A 24,025-nucleotide genomic window follows, 5' to 3' on the forward strand; every position below is an offset into this window, starting at 1 on the left:
CAAAACATAACGGAGCCGCTACCAGCTTGTCTCTGTCCCATAGTACAGGTGTCAAGGGGCTGTTCCCCTCGAAGACGGCGGATTCACACCCTCCCATCGGTATGATGAAGAAGGCATGGGGATTCAGCAGACCATGCAGTGCTCTGCCACTGCACCAACGCCCAATGCTGATGGTCAAGTACCCATTGCAGTCGTAGTTGCCGATGTCGTGGTGTTAACATTGGCCCGTGCATGGATCATCGGGTGCAGAGACCCATCTTTATGAGTGTTTGGTGCGCTGTGTGTTCAGACACACTCATATTCTGCCCAGCATTAGAGTTTGATGTTAGTTCTGCCACATGTTGCCGCCTGTCCTGTTTTACCAGCCTGCCCAGCCTACAACGTTTGACATCTGTAATGAGAGTTGGGTACCTAACCCCATGATGCCTGGACATGGCTTCACCTTAGTTTCACCATGTGTTGAAGGCACTCACCCCAGTACTCTCCGACCATTTGACAAGTGGAATTTGCGAAATGCTTGTACCGAGCCTCTGGGCCATCACAATCTGCCCTCGGCCAAACTCAGATAGATCGTCTGCCTTCCCCATTCCACACGTGGACAGCACACTCACTGATACTTACATACACCGTGTGTGTGTCTGACTAACAGTCATTCCTCCCCAGGTGATGCTTCTATCGCCTGGATGGCTTTATATCGATAGTAGGTCAGTGATCATAATGTTCTGACTGATCAATGTATGTCCTCCATACAGTAGTCAAATGGTAGTATGTCTGTACAGCCCTTCTGCGTGAATGATTCTTTAAGCCTTTAAACACGAGATTTTAAACGGCAGCTTTCCTTCACTGCGGGTGGTTTCTCGTAATACCAGGTAAATCCGTGTCCTGATGTTGCTGATTCCGCAAAGTTTAACTGTGGAGCATTGCACTACCACACCAATTCCTGCAAAATGAGAAAGAAATCATAATGGCAAGCGCATAATATCGCTCATGGGTCCGGGTGGAATTGCATTCTTCATCCATATTGCATCATCACCGTTGCGCCCTTGTCTTCTGGGATCTATCATGATGCAGTGCCCATGTCTGGATGTGGCGTTGGTGCTGACTGAATTGGGAGGGATGAGAAGTGCTGTTGGGCCTGTGAAGCCATGGACTGTGATCCAGTAACATCTTTGGCCTTTAGCTATGCCACTTTAAATCGATCAATGGGCACAATTTTCTTTCTTCTTTTACATGGATTGTCAGTGCCCCATCAACCTGAATTATGGCCAGGAAGGGGCCTTAGTAAAGCAGCTCCAATGCTGAACACACTTCAGTCTAGCCACAGTCACTGTTATAGCCCCCCAGATGTCATACACTTTTTGGACTTCTTTGTGTGGCTCCTGCTTATAAATGAAGTACTCAAGCAGAATACTGTCCATTTCAGAAATACTGTCGTCGATTTCAGAAGCATTATCATCAATTTTAGAACCAGACTCTTCGAGTAGCCTCAGATACTCATCAGTCAAACTGTCTCCCATTTTACGACAAACTTTTGTAATCGAGACAACCACGGAAGCGCACAGCAACAACGATTATGCAGGAGGTTATTATGCCCATCATATGGTTTTTAAGTCGTGTAGCACTTTGTGGAATCACGAACATCCATTTAGCGGCTTTCAAAATTACTAAAAGAGCGAACAACTAACTCCACACCTTTACTGTTCGGAAATAATGCATCTGGAAATAACACTCAGGGAAGTCGCATGCGGAAATTTTTCGTGCGTCGATTATTAGGGAAATCACAATGCGCCCATAGTTTCTGGGGGCAGCGACCAGAATGTGTTAATATAGTGTAACTCAGTGTAAGAAGACATGTTTCATCGCGCCCAGGTCTTTGAAAACAAACATGAGTTGTTCATTATGGTGCAAGGCAGGCGTTGGTTGCAAATCGTCCTCTGGAGGTTCGTTACTAATCTAGGTGCTGTACAGCCTGGTGTGACAGATTGGAGGAACTCATGCGGTGACTACAGGGGCTCTCCATACATGAGATCTACCACAGATGCCTGAAATTCCTCCTTCCATGCCATTAGAAGCTGCTTGATATTGTGTTGTTCTCCTGAACAATAGTACCATGGTACAGAAGCTCTCAGCCTTCCATTGGCGACTCTGTTTCATATTCTTGACAGCAGAAACATGCTATCCGTTCTAAGCTAAATGCACAGTCCATAATTTTCACTGAATGATCTTGTAGTTGCCAAACTTCTGGTCACCTTCTGAAACTTTTATTCATTGTGAGGCAGTTTCAGGAGTTGTGAGGAAGAGGTAGTGGACCAAATAGCTCCACATACAGATGTGCAAAATTATATTGGTGTTAACAAAGGTCCAATGTGGCACTTGTTGGTAACATGTCTCTTTGCCCTTCTGACGGGGGGCTGCATTCCTGGGTCTGTGAATGGCAATCTTGCAGCACACCAGGTCACACAAAGCATTGTGGCACCTGTGTCATTGTAGAGCAGATGCTTATTTGATGCCTTTTGACTTAGTCTGTTCAAGGACTAAGTATTTGGCAGCATAGTGATGCAGATACATACAAAGATAGCCACCCTGTGATTTTGTCACATTAAAGGGTGCCTGGCGGTGGCAAGCAACATTCCTTGCAGCAGCTACGTCAGTTCTGCATTGTTGTTCTGTGCCATTATCAGCTCATTAAAATCTATTGTCGGAGATATGGCACCAACTCTGGACAAGACATTAGCAAACACATTTTCTGCGCCACTAATGTGGGTTGTGAAGTGGACAATTAAATTCAGGTGGTTAAGTTAGACTGGCAGGTAACTGCTCTGGGGCAGAAAAATGTGAATATCAGCAGTTAATGGATGGTATGTATGGTGAAAATGTGACCTTCGGCTGTAAACCAGTAACTTTTTATGGCTTTATAGGTAACGGGGAACTCTGTATATGATAGACAAGAACACCATTTTTCAGGTGGTTATTTGGAGAAAAGCCCAAGGGTTCAAATACTTTGTTCATGCGATGTTGCAGAGCCACACTGAAAGAACGAATTAAAGCATCTGAAAAAAATTGCCAACAGCAAACGGATGCGCAAGAAAAGCAACTTGTGTGAATTTCTCCTGGCATCAGCTTGGTGGAGTGACATCTTGACACTCTCAGCCCAAGGTATAAGATGTCGATAGCAGTATACCATGTCTAGACATCCATACAGTTCTCACATTGTTGTTGTCATCAGATAATCTCCAAGGGCAGCAGATATTTTTAATCCGATGACGATCACTTCTATAGTGCCACTAACACATTTGGTGGAATCCAGTAGTTTTCTATAGTAGTCAAAAAGACGAGAAACTTCTCAGAGAAGATGTTTGTGTTCTTTTAGCGGAGATGATACTATCAGCATGCCATCTTTGTAGGCAATACAGAAGCTAGACCTCGTAACACTTCATTAATAATCATTTGGAATGTGTGTAGCGTTGCACAATCTGTAAAGCAGAAACTACCGGTTTCAGCAGAGTTGAATTTCATGTCATTTTTTACATGCACGACAACTCCTTTCTCCATATTTTACCCACAGAAAGAGGTTCTAATTTATCGTGTCTATATTTAACATTTAGAGTCCTGTGTTTACATGATGCTGAGACAAACATAGTACCGTACATCAGCTTTGTGTTGACATCCTAGATCGCATAAACAGATAATAAGTTTGTTAACTTACTTTATTTTCTCCTCTGACATCCTGATGGATCAGGGTAAGCTTATTTGAACAAATTTCATTTGCGTGTGACCAATTATCCGGACTTCTTTTACGGCAGTCTCTTTAGGTGAAGTAGAAAACGCTTACCTCTAACATCTGAAATCAGAGTAGGCTAATTATGTCATTTTGACGGTGCCCCCATTCCCCTTATCTTTTCAGCTACCAGTTCAGCTACTCTCCCTCCTCCTATCATCCTTACATTTTCAGCAATACAACATCTCTCACGTCGAATTGACATCTACGCACTAGAAGTGATACCCACTAGTTCAGCCCTCGCGCTTTGTGAAACGATTTACAGTACTTGCTTCATGTGGGATTTCATTTGTGTCGCTGCATTTCTTCTCTGCCACTTGTTTTGACAGTAAAACTCGTCCATCGCATTCCATCACAACATACATCTCATTTCTTTAGGTGTTGATCATTTTTCCTCGTTCCTCTTGCAATTATTTCAGAGGAAATATAAGCAATTTTGTGTTGGCGCCGTCTTGCCTAGTACGATTGAAGTAAGTATCAGTAAGTTATAAGATGACCAAGAGCCAAGTATTTCTACAGTGAGATTCGACCAACCTAACCACAAATACATGAAGAAACCAATGAAACATATCAAGCTGACTGACAGCATTAAAAAAAATCATTAGAATGTTTGTAGGTATGTTACCTTAGTTGTTTACTCAACCACAGAACATTTTACACTTGTTTTATTTAATTTGGGTATAAGCAACATTGACCATGCAGCCAGCAGTAATCATTTTACAATTGTATTAGAAATGTTAATTTGGTACAACAAGAAAACAATTAAAAGTTAATAAACATGCGAGTATATAATACGGTAACTTAAGGGCCTAGTAAATCCTTAAACTAATGTTACCCCATTTATTCAGAACTTCCCACGAATCACTACACACATTGCGCTCAGTCCAACTACTTCTTCACAACTCACTGGACATATTAGACTCAGTGCAAAAGTACACTGGCAGAAAGTATAAAGACGATAACTAATCATGTTTTTTTTTTTGCTCAAAGAATTTTGATTGAAATTGATTAAATGATTGAGCTCTTTAAATCATTTGGAAGTAGTACGTTGGCATGAAACGTAGTTTTCTGAGTACTGGCTGAGAAACCGCTGCTGGCGAGAACTGTGACGTTTGCACAAACACAATCAGTTCGGTGATGAATCGCTCCAAAATAATGAGAGCTTACAAAACAATATAGGTTTACGGTCTGAAACAAAACATGCTTATTGGTAACGGGCCCTTATAGCACGATATACAGTGAATTAGCAGTGTGCAAGCTGACTGGTATTAATCGCAACTATCTCATGTATTTGTTTTACGCCACAGCTGCACATTAATTATAAAAAACGACTGCACCTTACAAATGAATTTGGCGCCACAGAAGTAACGGGCATTTGTTTAACTCCCATCGTTCAGTATCCGACTGAGGTCGGAAGGAGGTACACGCGGGACGTAGAGTCTTGAATGTTTATTTTGTGCTTATTTATGTACATCCATGTGTTTATTTCTATCATGTTGTATCATCCATATTGTTTCAATGTTAGATGGCAACATTTACGTTCAATCACGCCTTTTAGCTGGAAAATATGACGCATTCAATCATCTTGCGAAAACTCTCCGCCATTCCTCATGACGTAACCCATCTAGCGTCGTGTGAAGGTTTTTGTGAAAATTGTACTCAGGACGGTGGTGTATATTCGTTCCCAATAATGAAGACTCCAATATATGTATTATTTCTTACAATTAAGTGATGAACAAGTGTACTAGTGTTATTTTAATTATATTAGTAGAATGTTAAAGACGTGTAAGGAGTAATTTACAATTATTACAATGTCCTAAAGAAAGAAAACCATGGATTCAGTCCGAGCATTCAACGCAGAGGTTAGTTAAATTATGTAAATAGTTCTGAAGTGACGTTTTTATTGTTTGTACACTGCTTTCGAAATGTCCTGCCTCGTGTTGAAGCCCGATAGATTATACTCGGTTGCCAGTCAACAAATCGTTAATTGCCCTTTCTCTGAATTCTTTTTCGTGTAAAAAGAGGTTTTGTACTCTTTTTAAATAGTAGAGTATTTGTTGCATCTTCAAATCCCTGTCTATATGTTGTATTCAAATGTACGTAACGCTGCTCCGTATTTCCATGTCTTGCCTCGTAAAACAAATAATCTGTAGTCTCATGGTTGATTGTGGCTCCGCTAATTTATATGTAAATAGTTGCATGTCGTATTTTTTATTCACCTTTGTATTTAATCACTTAAAATACCTAGTATAGAACAGTTTCCATACAGGATACCGTACAGTGTCTAAGAGACGGTGGAATACATGTACTGAGGTAATTCACCGCCGTGGTTCCGCAAAGAAAAAAGACTAAAATAAAAGATAAAAAATTTCTCTTTGCTTCCCGTGTGAAATGTATACTATGTACTATTTCACGACTCCCGCGCATAAATTTCCCGCGTGGTTTTTTGTTTTCAACAGCTGGTCAAGTGCAAAAATTCTTTTCAACGTGGAGTATTGTGCCCTATTATAATTACTAACGCCGCCCGGGCAAATTAAAGTTTTTTTTCAGTTGTCGTTGATGATTTTCGTATAAAGAAACGGTGATAGCGTACTGCCTATTTTATACCTTGCCCAAGTATGATGGTTAACGTTTATTTAATTATTGCATTGGTTAATGTTTTTTTACTTATTGCATTAACATTTTTCACACATCATCAGTCTTGTGCTAATTAATACATTACGAATTTCTTTTCCCTTCTCACCTTTTGTTACCTTTTATAAATCTTCATTTGGCCTAAATGGTTTTCAATTGTGTGCTGTGCATGTCACTGCCTAGGAGAGCACTTTGAAATCACAATATATGTCCAAGACTGACTGTGTATATTGGAGCAATGTAGAGTTTTGAATTGACGCCAAAAGTCAGTCGCAGTAAAAGTTTAATCCTTTGCTTTGCCATGTTACTTCAGTTGTCTGTATTGATACCATAAAATGTAGTATTGTAACTATTGACAAAAATCATGATGTTCACTTTGTGCATTATTTTGTGAACTTAACAGGCACTTATTTAGCTTCTATAAGCATTACAGATTTTATTTCTACAATTTAACACACTTCTAAATACACATCATTGGTGTAGTGTAATGTTTAGAAGATACTTTTTCTGTTTAGGAGATACTTTTTCTTGCATTGATTAATGTTTTCTGGTATACACTACCGTGTCCCTTTTCATCAACTAAAATTCACCTTTGAGTTTCTGAATGCAGTTTCTGTGTGTGGATACTAGTAGTAAATTATTCAGTGTTTTATTGCTCTTGGATCACCAAAACATTTGTGCCAGCATCCTGTTCAGAGTTACAGGAATACCAATTGCAGAAACCCTTGAAATTTTGTGCTAATGTGAATAAACCTGCATGAATGCATGACTTTGTTGTGAATATGATTTACTGTTGTATTGAGGTCTTACACAAGCGGGAAATGTAGCAACTGTTACACAGATGTTAAAATATCAAACACTTCAGGTATGGGAAATGAGGATAGTGTTCTTTGGCATTAGGTGGGGATATTGAGGAAAAATACTTAAGAAACTCATTGAGCTGTCTAACAGTGTTGTATCCAGAGAACAGTGTGATACGGTACAAATCAGTACTTAGTTGTAAGTGGTATGATTTGAACTACTATATTATTTAGCCTCTGCACAATCCCAGAAATGAATAATATTGAAACAAGTATTCCTGGAATTGAAACCCAATTTAAATTATCCAGAGCAAACAAGATACCATACACATTGGCTTGTATTTGTAAAATAGCCCCATGTGATTGGAAAAAAGTGCATGGAATTATTAATAATACAAAGTGGACTGAATACGAGGAATCAGTACTAGGGAAGAGAAGGGAAAGACTAAACTGCAACAATAAAGGAAACTGTATATGGCACCAATGGGAAATACTACACAAGATTAAAAACAACTTAAATTCTTAAGTATGTATATTGGTGGATGCTCAGAATTGGAAAACAAACATATAGCCTCTTCCAGTTCAACTACTTTTGCTGTAAGAATAAATAAGAACACACGCAAGAGGGTGGTGTGGCCATTTCTAGTATATTACTGTAGCATTTGGAGTCCTTAACAGATACAATTCCCAGCAGATGACAAACTAATTGTGAGGCAGGATTCTATGGTCCTAAGATTCGTTCAGCTCGCGCAAAAAGTGTGTAACACAGATACTTAGGGTAAATATAACAAACAGTGATTTGAGGAAGATTGTCATTGTTTTGCTTCCTCCATCGTACATTCCACAAAGGGACCATGGGCATAAGTTAAGAGAGAGTAGGACTTGTACCAAAGTGTATGATGTCATTTTTCACCTCACTCAATGTGCAAATGGAAGGGAACAGGAAATCTAATACTTATACAAAATGCTTTTTGCAATGTGATTAGCCTCTCAAAACACAAAGCTTGTGTTTTCAATACTGAGTAACAGGTTTAATGTAGTAATCAGTTGGTAGATGAATGCACATAATGGTGCTTTCTGTTAATAATCACACCTTTCAAATACTGACTCAGTAGCTGAGTGTTATTTGTAATAACTTTTATTCCATTACCATAGGTTAACTTGTGAGATAATGCATAGTTCCTAGAAGAGAAAAGAAAATACAATGTGTAACTTATATAGTTAATTTGCTTTTCATTATCCATGGGTACACATTAAACTTACCAGGTTTTGAAAAATTGTCTTGACAGTACTGAACTACTGTGGAGCAAAATATTAACTTGTATGTCCATTTGTATGTTATTATTCTTGTGTTTGCCTTTTTCAGTTTCTTGTTTTATAACCTCCCACACTACTTTGCCTTTATTTTCTGCATTATATATTAATTTTACATTGAATGATTTTTGCTTCAAGCAGTATCTTCCTGAATATTTTTTTATACTTATGATAGTTCTTGAGAACTGGGAAATTAAAGTGTGTCTGAGGAGTTTTTAATATCCGCAATTATCCATCCATTTTCCTTAGCTGCAGCAGTAGAAATGACTACTTTTGCAAATATCACCTCAAAAATTAATTTAAACAATGAGCAAAATTTAAGTTTTATTTATCTGAAAACCATGAATTTCTTTTGAAATTATAGTGCAGTCAACACCGTAGTTACTATATTTGTTGAATTATGATGGACTTTTACTACCTTTCAATATCTGCCACATACTTATCCAGTATCTTCATCATGGTTTTATTGCCAGTGATGCATGTTTCTTTTGGACACTTCAGCTATTTCATCATTATGGTTTTAACAGATCCAGCCAACAAAAAGAAATTTTTCCTGCTTTTCTTGACAATTATGCAAGCTTGGTAGTTAATAATATATCTGTTGTTTATAATTTTACTTCAAACTAAACGTGCTTTATACAGTAAGCATTTTTGTATTTGGAGGATTCATTGTTTATTTTAGAAATAATATTCACATGAATGACAATGAATTGTGATCATTCAATTCCACAGAGCCATTATGGGCAAAGTTTAAAAAGATTGTAAATCGTCCTGTGGACAAGTATGTGCCTAGTAAGTGGATTAATGATGGGGAAAAGACCCACTGTGGCTTAGCAACAAAATTTGATTTGGAAAATGCTGGGGAAGCAAAGATTGTTTGTAGACTCTTGTCAAAAGAGAACATGCACATGATAAGAGGCAAAGGTTAGTAGAAATTCAAGCATACAACTTCCACCGTCATATCTTAGCAAAAGATCTGGCCTAGAACTTGAGAAAATTCTAGTCCTACGTAAAGTCGCTAAAAGGGTCTAAGGCTACCATCCAATTACTCATTGACCAGTCTGGTGTGGCAGTTCAACATAGCAAAACGAAAACCAAAGTTTTTATCCCGCATTCAAGAAATCATTCACACGTCATTTGACCATCACCCAGAGTTCCGTGTGAACAACATAGTAATAATCGTCCCTGGCATAGAGAAACAGTTGAAAGAGTTGAAAACAAATAAGTCACCAGGATCGGATGGAATCCCAATTTGGTTTTGCAAAGAGTACACTAAGGAATTGGGCCCTTAGTTTGCATTATAATGAATCTCTTGCCCAGCATTCTTAAAGTCCCAAGCGACTGGAAGAAATGCAGGTGACTCCTGTGTACAAGAAGGGCAAAAGAATGGACCTGCGAAGATACGTGCCAATATCCTTAACATTCGTTTGCTCGAGAATTCTAGAAAATAATCTGATGTCGAATATAATAAATTTCCCTGAGATTGAGAAGCTTATGTCCACAAATCAGCACTGTTTCAGAAAGCAGCTTGTCCTTATTTCACATGATGGACTGCGAACTATGGATGAAGGACAACAGGCTGATTAAATATTTCTTGATTTCCAAAAATCATTTGACACGGTACATCACTGCAGACTGTTAATGAACGTACAAGCATATGGAATAGGTCCCCCAATATGTGAGTGGCTCAGAGACTTCTTTGTTAATATAAGCCAGTATGTTGCTGTTGATGGCAAAGGTATTGCCAGGACTGCCCTGGCGAAATGTGATAGGACTGCTCAAAAGCAAACCCGTAATGTTCTGATACAGTGTTAGTAGGTCCTGCTTGACAGTCACGTCATCTAAATATTTGGATGTAACGTTGAAGAGAGATATGAAATGGAATGAGCATGCCAGTGTTGTTGTAGGGAAGACAAATGGTCAACTACAGTTTTGGGAGAATTTTTAGGATACTGTTCTTGAGTACTGCTCGAGTGTTTTGGATCCACACCTGGCTGGATTAAAGGAAGACATAGAAACAGTTTAAAGGCGGGTTGTTAGATTTGTTACCAGGAGGTTCGAACAACATGCAAGTGTTACGTAGATGCTTTGTGATCTCAAATAGGAATGCCTGGAGGGAAGGCGACGTTCTTTTCGAACAGAAAAAGAGAAGACTGCATAGCTGTATAGGGTATTCTCCACCACGCACCATACAGTGGCTTGCGGAATATGCATGTATGTGTAATTTAGATATTCACACTGTTGTCCCTTTCCTTCCTTCCATTTATTCTCTACGAGTGATGCATGTCTCTTGAGTTACTATCTTGTAGATTGAAATTATTATTATGGTTGAGTTAGGTAATTTATTGTTGGCACTCTGTAGAGACTGTAAAAAAAAAAAAAAAAAAAAAATAAATTTCTATGGTTTAGACATTTATTGGGGAAAGAAAGTTCAGGCATCCACATACAGTTTTGCTTCTGTACAATTGACACCCAAACTATAGTATTATGTATCCTCAGTTGGTATTGATAATGTCCCACACAAACTAATTTCCTGGCAGCAGCTAAGGAACTACCTCCTCTGGTGTGCCACTCAACCATCCTGAAGATTTCTTTGTTACTGAATTTGGTATTAAGGAGCTAGTTTTATGTAGAACTCTCCTTTCTTTCATATTTCTATTGGGGTCATTCAATGCCAATTTGGAACATTGTTTTGCTCAGCCATCGTGGATTTCATTGAAATTTTGTGTGATCATTCGCACATGGCCCCGATAAACATTTGTAAACTTTGATGTTCGGCAAAAAAATACTCATTGAGATATAGTCACTTCTTTGACTCCATGCTCGACTTCGCGCAGACCGAGGATGAATTTCTGGTGAATATGAACTGTTATATCTCTGACAATGTTCTCTTGAAAAAAATATAACTTGATAATCTTGTATGGCGTCATGCATTTTGTTGGGAATAATAATGGAAAGAATTTTACAGGTCATATTCAACCATAAAGTTTTGGACAAAGTTGTTGAAAAAATATTAAAAGTTTGGCTTCTTATGTCTCTGGGACTAAATGTATGACGCACGTGAAACTTGGCATGTAGTAACCAATCAACTCAAGGTTCTCAAATACAAAGTTCCATTTATATACCACTTTTTCATACTGAATAAATGAAGTGCAGAGTTGAAGATCCTGTGAAAATGTAAAAAAAATGCAATATTTTCGACCTCATTTTCCCAAAAACTTGTGTACTGTAAGATTTTATAAACCGGGCTCATTAGAAAGACCATAGTTTTAACTGTCAAAACAAGTCACACACTAACAATGCTAGATAGTGTACAACAAAGTTGGGCATGAAAATTGCAGCACAGAAAAACATAAACTTCGGATTCTTATATCTTGTAGAGTAAATGCATGATGAACATGAAACCTAATATGCAATAGCTTGGCAGCACAAGGATGTGGCATACAAAATTTCATTCACCTTCTATGTTCCAGTAATCTGTAAATTAGTCAAAAAGATGATCTTTGTGAAAAGGTGAAAATAGTCTTCAATTTACTAACACAGTTTTATGTTGAAGCTTCAGAAAAGTCTTATTAGAAACGATGTGTTTTAACCCCCACCTCACCCCACTGAGTATGATTTCCAATATGGGCTAACAGTGCTGTGTAAATTGAGGCAAACTAACCAGTAAAATCACACTGCTGATAAAGTTTTAACCTTGGCTTGTTATATCTCACTATTAAAGGCAGGATAAACATGAAACTCTTACGCAGCAACTTAATATCGTAAAGTATTCCAATAAAAAATATCATTCACACATTGCTTTCTAAATTTCTACAAAATCAGTTCAAACTTGAAATTTGTAAATATTACAAAAATAGATCATATTCAATTTTGTCTTAGAAAATCTGTTTTTTTTTTTAATCAATTTCAGACCAGTCAGAGTTGGAAAGTGTGTGTTTTCAAGCATTCAGAAAATCACGTTCTATCTTTCAATGTGGGCTAACAATACCTGAAAATGACATACAAATTTGAGGGAGCCCGTCAGGCCATTCTACATTATAGCAACATGTATCTGTGTGTCATGGAATGTTTTTTTATTTTTAAAATAAGGTATAGAAATGAGGTACATGGCAAATGACTTTGCAAGCAGACAAGGTTTTGGAACCTAAATTAAGAAACCAAATTACAGGCTTGGGAACCTGGATGAAGAAACCCACCAGTGGCTTGTATTGCACAGCTATTGGGCATGATCCCTGTGGCATTGGGGTTGTTGGTTTGTGTTCTTGAACTGGTAGTGACAATGTCTCCATGGACCAATGTGATATAGTGATATATTACTTAACAATTTAAAAATAAAATCCACATGCAACAAAACATGGACAACAGGTTGTTGCAATATAGCCTGTTTGCTTGATAAGAGTCCCTCAAATTTGTCCGTGATTTTCAGGTAATGTTAATCCACATTGGAAGGTAGAATGAGATTTTCTGAATGGTTGAAAACGTACACCTTCCAACTGTGATTAGTTTAAAATCATTAATGGAAAACAGATTTACTAAAAGCAAATTGAATGTGACCTATCATTGTAATATTTACGAAAATCAAGTTTGGACTGACTTTGTAGAAATTTATAAATCAGTACGTGAATGGTATTTTGTATTGGAAAACCTTATGTTACTAAGTTGTTGCCTACAAAGATTCATGTTTATCATATCTTTAATCAATGAAATATAAGAAGCAAAAGTTAAAACTTCACCCACAGCGCGATACTTCTGGCTGGTTTGCTTCAATTTATGTAGCATTGCTAGTCCATGTTGGAAATTAAACCCTCTCTTCAGGGCTGGAGGCATGGATTAAAACGCGTTGTATCAAAAGAGACTTGTTTTTAAGCTTTAATAGAAAATGGTATTTGTAAACGAGGTGTCGAATATACCCTATTTTCACGTTTCCACAAAAATCATCTTTAATTGTAAGTTAATGAAATTTTGTATACCACATCGTTATGCTGCCAAGTTATTGTGTATTAAGTTTAATATTCAGGATGTGTTTACTCTACAAGATATAAGAATCTCAAGTTTACATTTTTTCCATGCTGAGATTTTTGTGCCCAACTTTGCTTTGCACTATCTAGCATTGTTAGTACGCTTTGGATAATCAGATACACTATTTTGGTGATTAAAACTATGGTCTTTCTAATGAGCTCAGTTTATAAAATTTCACAGGACATAGTTTTTTGGAAAAATTAGGTTGAAAATACAGTGTTTTTTGTATTTTTCCAAAATCTTTAATTTTGCACTTCATTTATTCATTATGGGAAAGTAGTGCATACATGAAACTTTGTGCTTGAGAACCTTGTGTCATTCACTTACTACATGCCAAGTTTCACTTTCATAATACCTTTAGTTCCTGAGATATAAGAAGCAAAACTCTGATATTTCTTCTGGCGATTTTGTCTAAAAATTTCTGGCTAAATATGGCTCGTAACTCTTTACAGTATTATTTTTAAGAGAGCGCATAAAGTTGTAAAAGCCGGCAAAATTTTGTTTCTTTCAACAAATTACTGCCTGAGATACAACAGCTCAAAGACTCCAGAAATTCACACACGAGTGACTGTTTCTTGCCATGCACTGCTCCAACGAATGTCAAAGTTTACCAATGTTCATTGGGGCGATGTGGAAATGTTCACAAAAAATTTCAATGAAATCAATAACGGTCGAGGAGGGAGGCCTAGGTGATATGACATGGACTGACTGTATTGACTAACTTGGGTCACGTAAAAACTTCAGTTTCTCTTATTTCTTTGTTATTTCGTATTTTTTCAGTGCTACTCCGTCTTCTTCCCATGTTGCCTTTTCTTTGTTGTGACGGTGTTTTAATGACTTGACTAATTTTCTAAATTTTCGATACATGGTGCAGAAATTTAATCTAAGTGAAATTAAATCATCATATTAGCTCTAGAATCCAGTAATGTATGTCATTTTCACTTCCTCAAGAAAAATAAAGAAAAACAGATATTTGGTTCTTAATTGATGTTTTCAGTGTTAAGTATATGCCGTACTCATTCCACATAGCTCATAATACTTAATTACCCTTTGACAATTTTATACTTGCATTTAGTATATTTTATGGTCTTGGAATAGCAGTTTCTTACAAAATTGGTTTTGCTTGTAAGAAGAGTTTTTTTTTTTTTTACAGGACTTGTTGCAGAAAATCTGTATTTTAGGGGATTGCTGAGAAATTATTGTTTGTAGTTACATCTACATGTGTGCTCCACAAATACACCCATTGTGCATCATTACTATCATTATCATAATCTTGAACAGTTTCCAGCCCCAGGCTGAATCAGTTTGGAACATAAACCTCACCATCTAGACCTGTTTTCCCACTATCTTTCTGTATTCACTGTGGTCCAGTCCTGACCTCCTTTTTTCCAACATATTCCTCCACACTTTCCAGCCATCTATCCCTTGGTCTTCCTCTTGTTAATTTCCTTCACATCTCCATTTCATGTACCTTCTTGGGAATCCTCATTTTTTTCTGCTTAAGTGCACTTACTTCCTTAGCATTGATTTTCTATCCTGCTCTGCAGGGGCCTTCTCTTTCAATATTTCCATCACCTTTTCAGTCCTCATCCTGTCTCTCCTTGTTACTCCTATCCTAATTCTGAGGAACCTCATTTCACATGCCTGTAATCTGCTTACATCTATTTTCTCCATTACCCATGTTTCAGATCCGTAGGTCAGTGTTGGGATGTTGTAACTTTTGTTTATTATGTTATCTTTGTGTGTGTGTGTGTGTGTGTGTGTGTGTGTGTGTGTGTGTGTGTGTGTGTGTGTGTGTGTGATGTCTTTGCTGCAAATCAGGCTCCTAACACTTCGCACGAATTCTTCTGCCTGTGTGCCACATTCACTGATATCTTTCTTCCATTTCCATTTTCCTCTGTCGCACCTCCCAAGTACTTGATGCTTTCCATGTTCTTCATTCTTTCACCTGTAATCCGTATTCTGCTAGTTGGTCTATTTTTCTTTCTAGTTGTAACGAGGATCTCTCATTTGTTCACATTAAATGTCATTCTGTACTGTCTCACAGTTTCTTCCCAGGTGTCCAGCTGTTCCTGAACCTTCTCCCTTTTTCCCCAGATCATGAAGTAATCTGCAAATAACATTGCTTTCATCTTGTCTTCTCCAGTTTTTTCTGCCATCTTAGTCATTATCTCATCCAAGATAACAATGAAGAGAAGAGGTGGTAATGCACTGCCCTGTTTCCCACCAGTTGTTTGCTAGAACCAATCTGTCCTTCATTTCCCACTTTCACACGTCATACTTGAAGAGACATCTCCTCCACTACTCTGCTTGTTGTCTCTGTTTCCAATCCCTTCTTTTCTAGTCCCTGCCAGCCAGACTTTTCTTCTGCAGATGCTATCAAATGTTATTTCTGTATCGAGAAAGGCCATCAGAAGGTCTTCCCCAGATTCATAATGGTGCTCTTGGAGCTGCCTCTCTGCAATTATATCAACAGTTGACTTGCCAGATCTGAAGTTGTGCTGTTCCTCCCTCAATCTGTTCTCGATTCTTGTTCAACTTCTGCCCTCCAGGGTCTTTTCATACACCTTGGCACAGTGTGGTGTCAGTGTGACTACCCTGTAGTTTCTACTATCCTTCCTACTACCTTTCTTGAATATAGGGACAGTTGAGGCCCTCTTCCAATCTTCTCATTCCATACTACCATCAACACATGATACAGCCACTGTTCCCCAACCTCTCCTGCTGCCTTCACCATTTCGACACTTTGTCCATCCATACCTGGTTCTATTCCTCCTCTCATCTTGGCATTTCAGGCCCCCCCCCCCCCCCCCCCCCGAGTTTACTTCTACCTCCTTCAGTCTGTTATCTTCATCTCCAACTCTGTTTGGATTTAGCAGAATACTCCTTCCACAATATCTTCAGTGCCTCTCTGTTATTAAACTCCTTCCCATTTTTATTCATCATCGTTACATCCTCTCTCAAACATCTCCTCTTACTTTTGACCATTCCATATATAGTGCTTTCTGACTTCCTCTGCTAGCTGCCTCAGTCATTTTTGTCCATTCTTCCATCCACTTTCTTCTCTTCTCAGCAACCCTCTTACTTGCCTCTTTGTTCTTCTTTTTATCTCTTGCTAATTTGGTATTTTCTTGGAACTACAGCCTGAAGGTCTTGGTCTTCTTTCCCACTACCTGCTTGACTCTTTCATTCCGTCATGGTGTCTCCTTCTACAGTTTTTGCCACTTATCCTTCTGCATACAGCTACTGCACTTTCTACCATAGCACTTTTAAATTGTCCCCATTCCTCTTTTCAGGTTTTTGGTTCATCCTTTTTCAATCTTTCCATTATAATCTCCTGATATTCTTCGTAGACTTCTTTTTTTCCTTCAGTTTCCTATCTGTTGTCTATGATTCCTTCATGATTCTCATACTCTTCACCAGTAGCCAGGGGTACCAGCCATTAGCCACAGAAAGTAGTAGCTTTATATCCATTACAGTCCTCTTTGTTTCCCAGTCATAGAGCATGTAATCCACCAAATATTGTTGCCCTATATTCCTGCTGTACCTCATTATTTTGTGGATCTGTTTCTTCCAAAATCAGTATTACTAAACCATTCCTCTTGCAGAATTCCTTCTTCATTTTTGCTTCCCCATACTTCTGTTCCCAGTACATTTCATACCCCTGTCTTTCACTCCTTAGATGTGCATTAAAGTCTCTGATGACTATTATCCTTTGTCCATTCACCTGCTTTTGCAGTTCTTCAAAGTTCTGATTCTCTGGAGATATACAGCTCACTTGAGGGGGCTACATCTGAACCACCTGATGTCACTACTGTGCCAGCCACTTACATTAGGCACAAAAAAAAAAACAGATATTTGGTGGTGGGCACTAGCTAGTGGCTACAGGAACCACAGACTGCCAGTTTCAGGGCGTCACTGCCGCCGCCGCCACCACCACCACCACCACCACCACCACCACCACCACCACCACCACCACTACCTGAAACTGATCCAGAGAAGCACACAAATCATACAAATTCTCTAAGGAGAGGAAAGATAAGAAGTAGACCTCCAAGAAGGAGATTCCAGTGGCCCCCACACCACCAGATCGCACATTTTCCTCTCCTGTAGTCCAGGCGGAGAGTCTGGCAGCCCGAGGCCCCGGGTCGCACCACACAACGGAACCCCAGAACCTGTGTGTTGATGCCATAAACCCTCAACCAGTGGCAGTAGGTGACCCTATGGCATAACCTTCCTCCTTGATCTCTTCATGGCCTCACAGTAGAGTGACAACATTATTCTCCAGTGGAATTGTAGTAGTTTTTTTTCCATCATCTTGGTTCACTAAGACATATTTTAAGCATTTCCCTTGCCTTCTTCATTGCCCTTCAGGAAACTAGGTTTCCAGCAATGTGGACCCCAGTCCTTTGTGGATGCTAGGGCTATTTTAAGAATCATGCTACATATGACAGGGTGGCGGGCAGTTTCTGCATGTATGCTCTGGACTCTCTATATAGCACACTTGTGCCTCTTAATACGTCTTTGGAAACTGTGACTGTTCAGGCAAGGGCATTTAAGGATATTACTATCTGCAGTTTTTACCTCTCTTTCCCAGTGGTGAAATGTCTCAGAACATATTGTTTGCATTGGTTTCTCAGCTTTCCCCACCTTTCTAGTTTTGGGTGATTTCAATGACCATAGCCCTCTGTGGGGTGGAACCACAATCACTGGCTGTGGTCAGGACCTTGAAAACTTACTGGCAAAACTTGACCTTTGCCTCTTGAGTACTGGAGCCCACACACACTTCAGTGTGACACACGGAACTTTTCTGCCCTTGACCTTTCCATCTGCAGTCCTTGTCTTCTCCTATCCATCCACTGGAGGTCCAGGATGACCTGTGGTAGTGACCATTTTATGATCTTTCTGTTGCTCCTTCAATGTCACTCCCCTGGATGCCTGCCCAGAAAGGCTCTCAATAGTATTGACTGGGGTGCTTTCACCTCTGCTGTCACCCTTGGCAGCCCACCACATGTAGATATCAATGAGGCAATCCACAATACAACTACAGACATTCTTTCAGCAGCTGATTTAGTGATCCCCTGTTCCTTGGGCCCACCCTAACTTAAGACAGTACTTTGGTGGTCATCAGTAATCACAGAATCCATTAGATATTTTAAGATGGGGCTCTCCAATGCCACAAGTGTCACCTGTCAGTGGAGCACCACATTGCCTGCAAGCAGCTCTGTGTCTGGATCCGTCACCGAATAAAACAACAGAAGCGAGAATGTTTGAACCATCGGGCTATGCACATCTCCTTCACAGGTTTGACCAAGATCGGACATCGCTACAGATACCAGACACCTGCAGGTGTACCTCGTATTAGCTTGAATGGGCACTGTCTACACCGACCTAGATGCTGTTTGCAGGTTTGACCAAGATCGGACATCGCTACAGATACCAGACACCTGCAGGTGTACCTCGTATTAGCTTGAATGGGCACTGTCTACACCGACCTAGATGCTGTCGCCAAACATTTTACTCTGCATTATGCTCGAGCCTTTGTGTCTGAGAATTATCAACATGCTTTTAGTGTTCCAAAATAGTGGGTGGGGCGTAAGCAATTATCTTTTACTGGGTGCCATCTATAGCCATATAATGCTCTGTTCAGCAAATGAGAATTTGTCTCTCCCCCTCCCCCCCCCCCCCCTTTCCCTTCTTGGATGATCTGTTCAATTTGTTCGTTTTATGTCTATCTATGCTTCTTGTCCCCTCTCCGTGTTGCTAGTCTTTCCTAGGCAATTTCTGAGTGAGTGTGGTTCCTCTTTCTGGGGGCTTCAGGCTGCTCCCTAGATGGGGCACCTTGCCTGTCTTTCTTCCCATATCCCCCCTTTCTTCTTCTTCTTCTTCTTCTTCTTCTTCTTTCTTTCTAGCCTTTGTTGATCTGTGGTAGACGTTGGGGTTTTCTACCCCTAGGGTTTTCATGGTGGGCCATCTCTGATATACAGTCATGTAGACCTGTCTGCTTTAAGAAAACGGGGCTGATGACCTAGTAGTTTGGTCCCTTTAACCAACCAACCAACCAATGAATGGTTAAAAGATATACTTGAGGTTCGTTTTGTCCCCCTCAGGTGACAAAATTAAAGAAACTTTACTGAGAAGTACAAAGGAAACATTGTAACACAACTGATACTTTTTTTTCCTCCAGGAAATGCATACAGCATGCTGCAGTTGATAGCCTACTCCCCACTCCCCCTCCCACTTCCTATAAAAAAACTCAATCAGTCTGTTTAGTCGGTGGAAATTACTTGCATTTCAATGTGAGCGTATAACTTTCAGTTTGTGTGTTTTATCCACCAGCATCAGCAAGAAACAGATTGGTGTTTACTTGTCCCCCTCATCCAGCATAAAAGATTCAGCTTTGAGAATAAATATGTGGAGTAACTATATCTCCACATAAAACGTATTTAAGCTATGTGAAAGATAAATACATGCTATAAAAGATAGTGAAAATGGGAGACAGGTTGAAAATCCTATTGCTATTGTCTAAGATTGAGCACAGGCTGGAATTGGAAAAGACTGGGTAATGAACTCAGCTGCGTCTATTTAAAATAATCATTTTAACATTCATCTACTGCAGTTTAAGGAAACTGCGGAAAACCGAGTTGTGGAAGGCCTGACTGGAATTTTGAACCCTTTTTATCCTAAATCCAGTGCCGTAAGTAGTGCCATTCTCACTTTGTAAAGAAAATGAATAATTAGAAAAATTAACCATTGTTTCCCAGTGAGATTTGGAAGCATAGAATAGCAAATACACACATCAAAAAAAGTTTTGCATTGCCCCGGTTCCCAGAACTCCTGAAGATAGACATTGACGTGGATATTGTCTCTTTGACTGTTCAGAGATGTCACTAAACCCTTCCAAAGATGTAAACAACCACAGATGAGTAGTGCCTATTATACGGAGGGGGAGGGTGTCAGAAAGCTGATCGCCCCCCCCCCCTCCACCCCCTCCCCTGCGGGTCCGAGGGTTAGAATAGGCCCTAGGTATGCTTGCCTGTCGTACGAGGCGAGTAAAAGGACTTTCACATGTTTTGGCCTTTATGTGACGGATCCCTGTACGGTTTGAATTTCATTCTTCAAAATTTTCCCAAAGAGCGAGCCAATTAGGGAAGGGTGCCTTACAAGGCGCATTGCATTCATTGTGCATTGAGATCCTTAGCTGATGTTCTCGTCGTCGCATTGCAGTCCTGCCCATTCTCCATGTCTTGGGCGAGGACACCTTCCTGGGTGCATCTTCCACCATGCACTATGCAGTGCTGATTTCTGTGTTGACGATGACCATGGACTTCTTTGTACCTGATATCCAGCATGGTTACCAGTCCATTGTGCTGGGGCCGCCATGTACCCTGTTGGTTGTAGCCTCCTGACAACACAGGGATCCCTCTACTGACGCCTATGCTGTTAACTCCCCATGTATGCCAAGGAGTGGATGCCTGTCTGCCTGGGGCATCGGGACTCCCGGCAATGGCCATCCTGCCAGGTGGCCCTTGCTGTGGCTGGGTGGCACCCTTGGGGAGTGCCCTTGGTTGGTGTAGGTGGCATCAGGGTGGGTGACACGCAATGAAGTATGGCACATCTTCTCTTGCTGCTGGCCAACCACCAGCAGTCTCTAAGCGTTAGAGGGCTCACTTTAATGCAAACTTATATGACCCCAAATCGTTCTCCTCCCTGGCCACACCATGGGAGGAACAAATGGCTATGACTGACAGCGAGACATATTCGCCCTGGTATCTAGTCTGCACGAGAGCTGATGGGTAATCTTTTGTGTCCATAAAGCCTCAGTTCATTGTAGAGCATGTAGAGGACAAGTTCGGGGAGGTGGAGGGCTTGTCAAAAATGCGGTCTGGGCCAGTCTTGATAAAAACAGCAGCCTCTGCCCAGTCACAGGCATTACTCTCTTGTAAGAATCTGGGGGATGTTTCTGTTACTATCACGCCCCACAAAAGCTTAAATATGATCCAGGGCATTATCTTCCACAGGGACCTTCTTTTACAGTCCGACGACGGCTGTGTGCAAACTTAGGGCGTCGAGGTGTCCATTTCATCCGGCGCATCCCCCGGGGTCCGAGGGATAATCAGGTTTGCCACCAGTGCCTTCATCCTGCCCTTTGAGGGTGACACATTACCCGAGGAGGTGAAGGTGATGGTGTACCGCTGTGATGTTAAGCCATATATCCCTCCCCTGATGCGGTGCTTCAAGTGTGGGTCACTCCCTTCCCAGGTTCCTAACAGTGGCAAACCAGACATCCGCCAGGGGCTGAAAGAGCCCCAGGTAACTGGTTGTAGGGCTTCGCGGTCCTCTTCATTCCCGGAGGCTGAATCAAAGAAGCCCTCCCAGCAAGGGCAACCAAGCAAACAGCGTGAGAAATCGAAATCCAAGACCCCTAATACCAAGGGAATTGTGGTGGCACCCACTCCACCTCTACCTACAAGCTCTGCATCTGAGGACGCAGTGGAGATTCTGGCATCCGCTGAGGACCTAGATTTTGCTGGTCCCTCAGGCATGATGGATGTCGCTCCCGTCGGTACTCAGTCGGTGGCAGCAGGTGACCTAGCGGCGTAATCTGCCTCCTCGGTCCCGTCCCACCTTTATTGGCCATGGACAATGTCATCCTCCAGTGGAACTGCAGCGGTTTTTCCCATCATCTTGCTGAGCTCCGGCAACTTCTCAGCCTACACCCTTTCCTCTCCATTGCTCTTCAGGAAACTTGGTTTCTGGTGATGTGAACCCCTGCCCTCCATTGCTATTGGGGTTGTTATAAGAAACGGGCGGCTTATGAGAGGGTATCTGGTGGCATCTATATCTATGTCCTTCACTCTCTTTACAGCAAGTCTGTACCTCTACAAACACCTTTAGAGGCTGTCGTTGTTTGGGTGTGGACGCCTCAGGCTGTAACTGTCTGCAGTCTCTATCTTCCACCGGATGGTGATGTCCCGCAGCATGTCCTGACTGCGCTGATAGACCAATTGCCACCACCTTTTTTTGTTACTGGGCGACTTCAATGCCCATAACCATCTGTGGGGTGGATCAGTGGCAACAGGCCAAGGCAGCATTGTTGAGCAAGTATTGTCACAGCTCGATTTTTCTCTTTTAAATACTGGTGCCTTCACACATTTCAGTGTGGCATATTGCACATACTCAGCCATCAACCTTTCGATCTGCAGCCCTAGCCTATTACCATATATAAAATGGAGTGTGCATGATGACTTGTGCGGTAGTCACCACTTTTTGATCTTTCTGTCACTGCCACAGCATCACTCTCTTGGGTGCCCCAGCAGATGGGCTATGAATAAGGCTGACTGGGACTTTTTCACCTTCATTGCCACTATCGAGCCTCTTACCAATGACGCCATTGATGCGGTGCTTCACTCGGTCACCACCGGCATCATTAGTGCCGCAGAATCTACCATTCCCTGTTCTTCTGGGTCCCCTCGATGGAGGACTGTGCCTTGGTGGTCGCCCAATATCGCTGAGGCGATTAAAGATCGCAGGCAGGCACTCCAGCATCACAAGCGGCATCCCTCATTGGAATTCCTCAACGCTTTTAAACGGCTCTGTGTGGGAGCCAGCCGCCTCATTCACCAACGTAAGCAGGAGTGCTGGGAAAGGTATGTCTCCACCATTGGCCTCCGTGCCTCTCCATCACAGGTTTGGGCCAAGATCAGGTGACTCTATGGCTATCGGACCCCCGTCAGCGTACCTGTCCTCTCACTGAATGGAGCAGTGTGTACTGACTCTGACACAATTGCAAACCACTTAGCGGAGCATTTTGCTCTGAGTTCCGCTTCTGTGAATTACCCATTGGCCTTGTGCTCCCTGAAAGAGTGGTAGGAACGTTGGAGCCTTTCATTTCACACGCGCCACCCTGAATCGTTCAATGCTCCATTCAGTGAGTGGGAATTCCAAAGTGTCCTAGCTGCTTGTCCTGATACAGAACCCGGGCCAGATCGCATCCACTGTCAGATGCTCAAACACCTCTCAGTGGACTGCCAGCGACGTCTCCTAGACCTTTTCAACCGTATCTGGGTTAAGGGTGGGTTCCCGTCACAGTGGCGGGGAAGCATCATAATCCCTGTGTTGAAACCTGGCAAGAACTCACTGGAGGTGGACAGCTACTGCCTCATTAGCCTTACCAACGTTCTTTGCAAGTTGCTTGAACGCATGGTGAGCCAGAGGTTGAGTTGGCTACTTGAGTTTTGGTGCCTTCTGGCTCCGTGGGTTCCGTAAGGGGCGCTCTGCAACCTATAATCTGGTGCGCCTGGAGTCTGCCATCCGTACAGCCTTTGCCCGCCGTCGGCATCTGGTCGCCGTCTTTTTTGACATGCGGAAGACATACAATACGACATGGCGACGTCACATCCTCTCTATGCTTCATGGTTGGGGTCTTCGGGGTCCACTCCTGATTTTCATACAAAATTTTTTGTCACTTCGTTCC

The 24,025-nt window shown here is 41.1% G+C and overlaps 1 protein-coding gene across 9 annotated transcripts in view; it reads left to right on the top strand.

The window, feature by feature from the left end:
* Nucleotides 1-4,805: 4,805 nt before the first annotated feature.
* The window catches only part of LOC126299535 (SR-related and CTD-associated factor 4), a 197,143-nt gene continuing 177,923 nt past the window's right edge, over nt 4,806-24,025 (top strand). For 2 of the 9 annotated variants that reach the window (XM_049991523.1, XM_049991525.1), the window contains exon 1: nt 5,153-5,640. In XM_049991523.1, coding sequence (XP_049847480.1) covers nt 5,611-5,640 — 30 coding nt within the window. In that variant the 5' untranslated portion in view covers nt 5,153-5,610. Of the gene's footprint in view, nt 5,641-24,025 lie in introns of all 9 variants that reach the window. The other 7 variants (XM_049991520.1, XM_049991521.1, XM_049991518.1 and 4 more) reach the window with 6 other exon arrangements.

Source organism: Schistocerca gregaria, chromosome X (assembly GCF_023897955.1).
Source record: "Schistocerca gregaria isolate iqSchGreg1 chromosome X, iqSchGreg1.2, whole genome shotgun sequence".
NCBI lineage: Eukaryota > Metazoa > Arthropoda > Insecta > Orthoptera > Acrididae > Schistocerca > Schistocerca gregaria.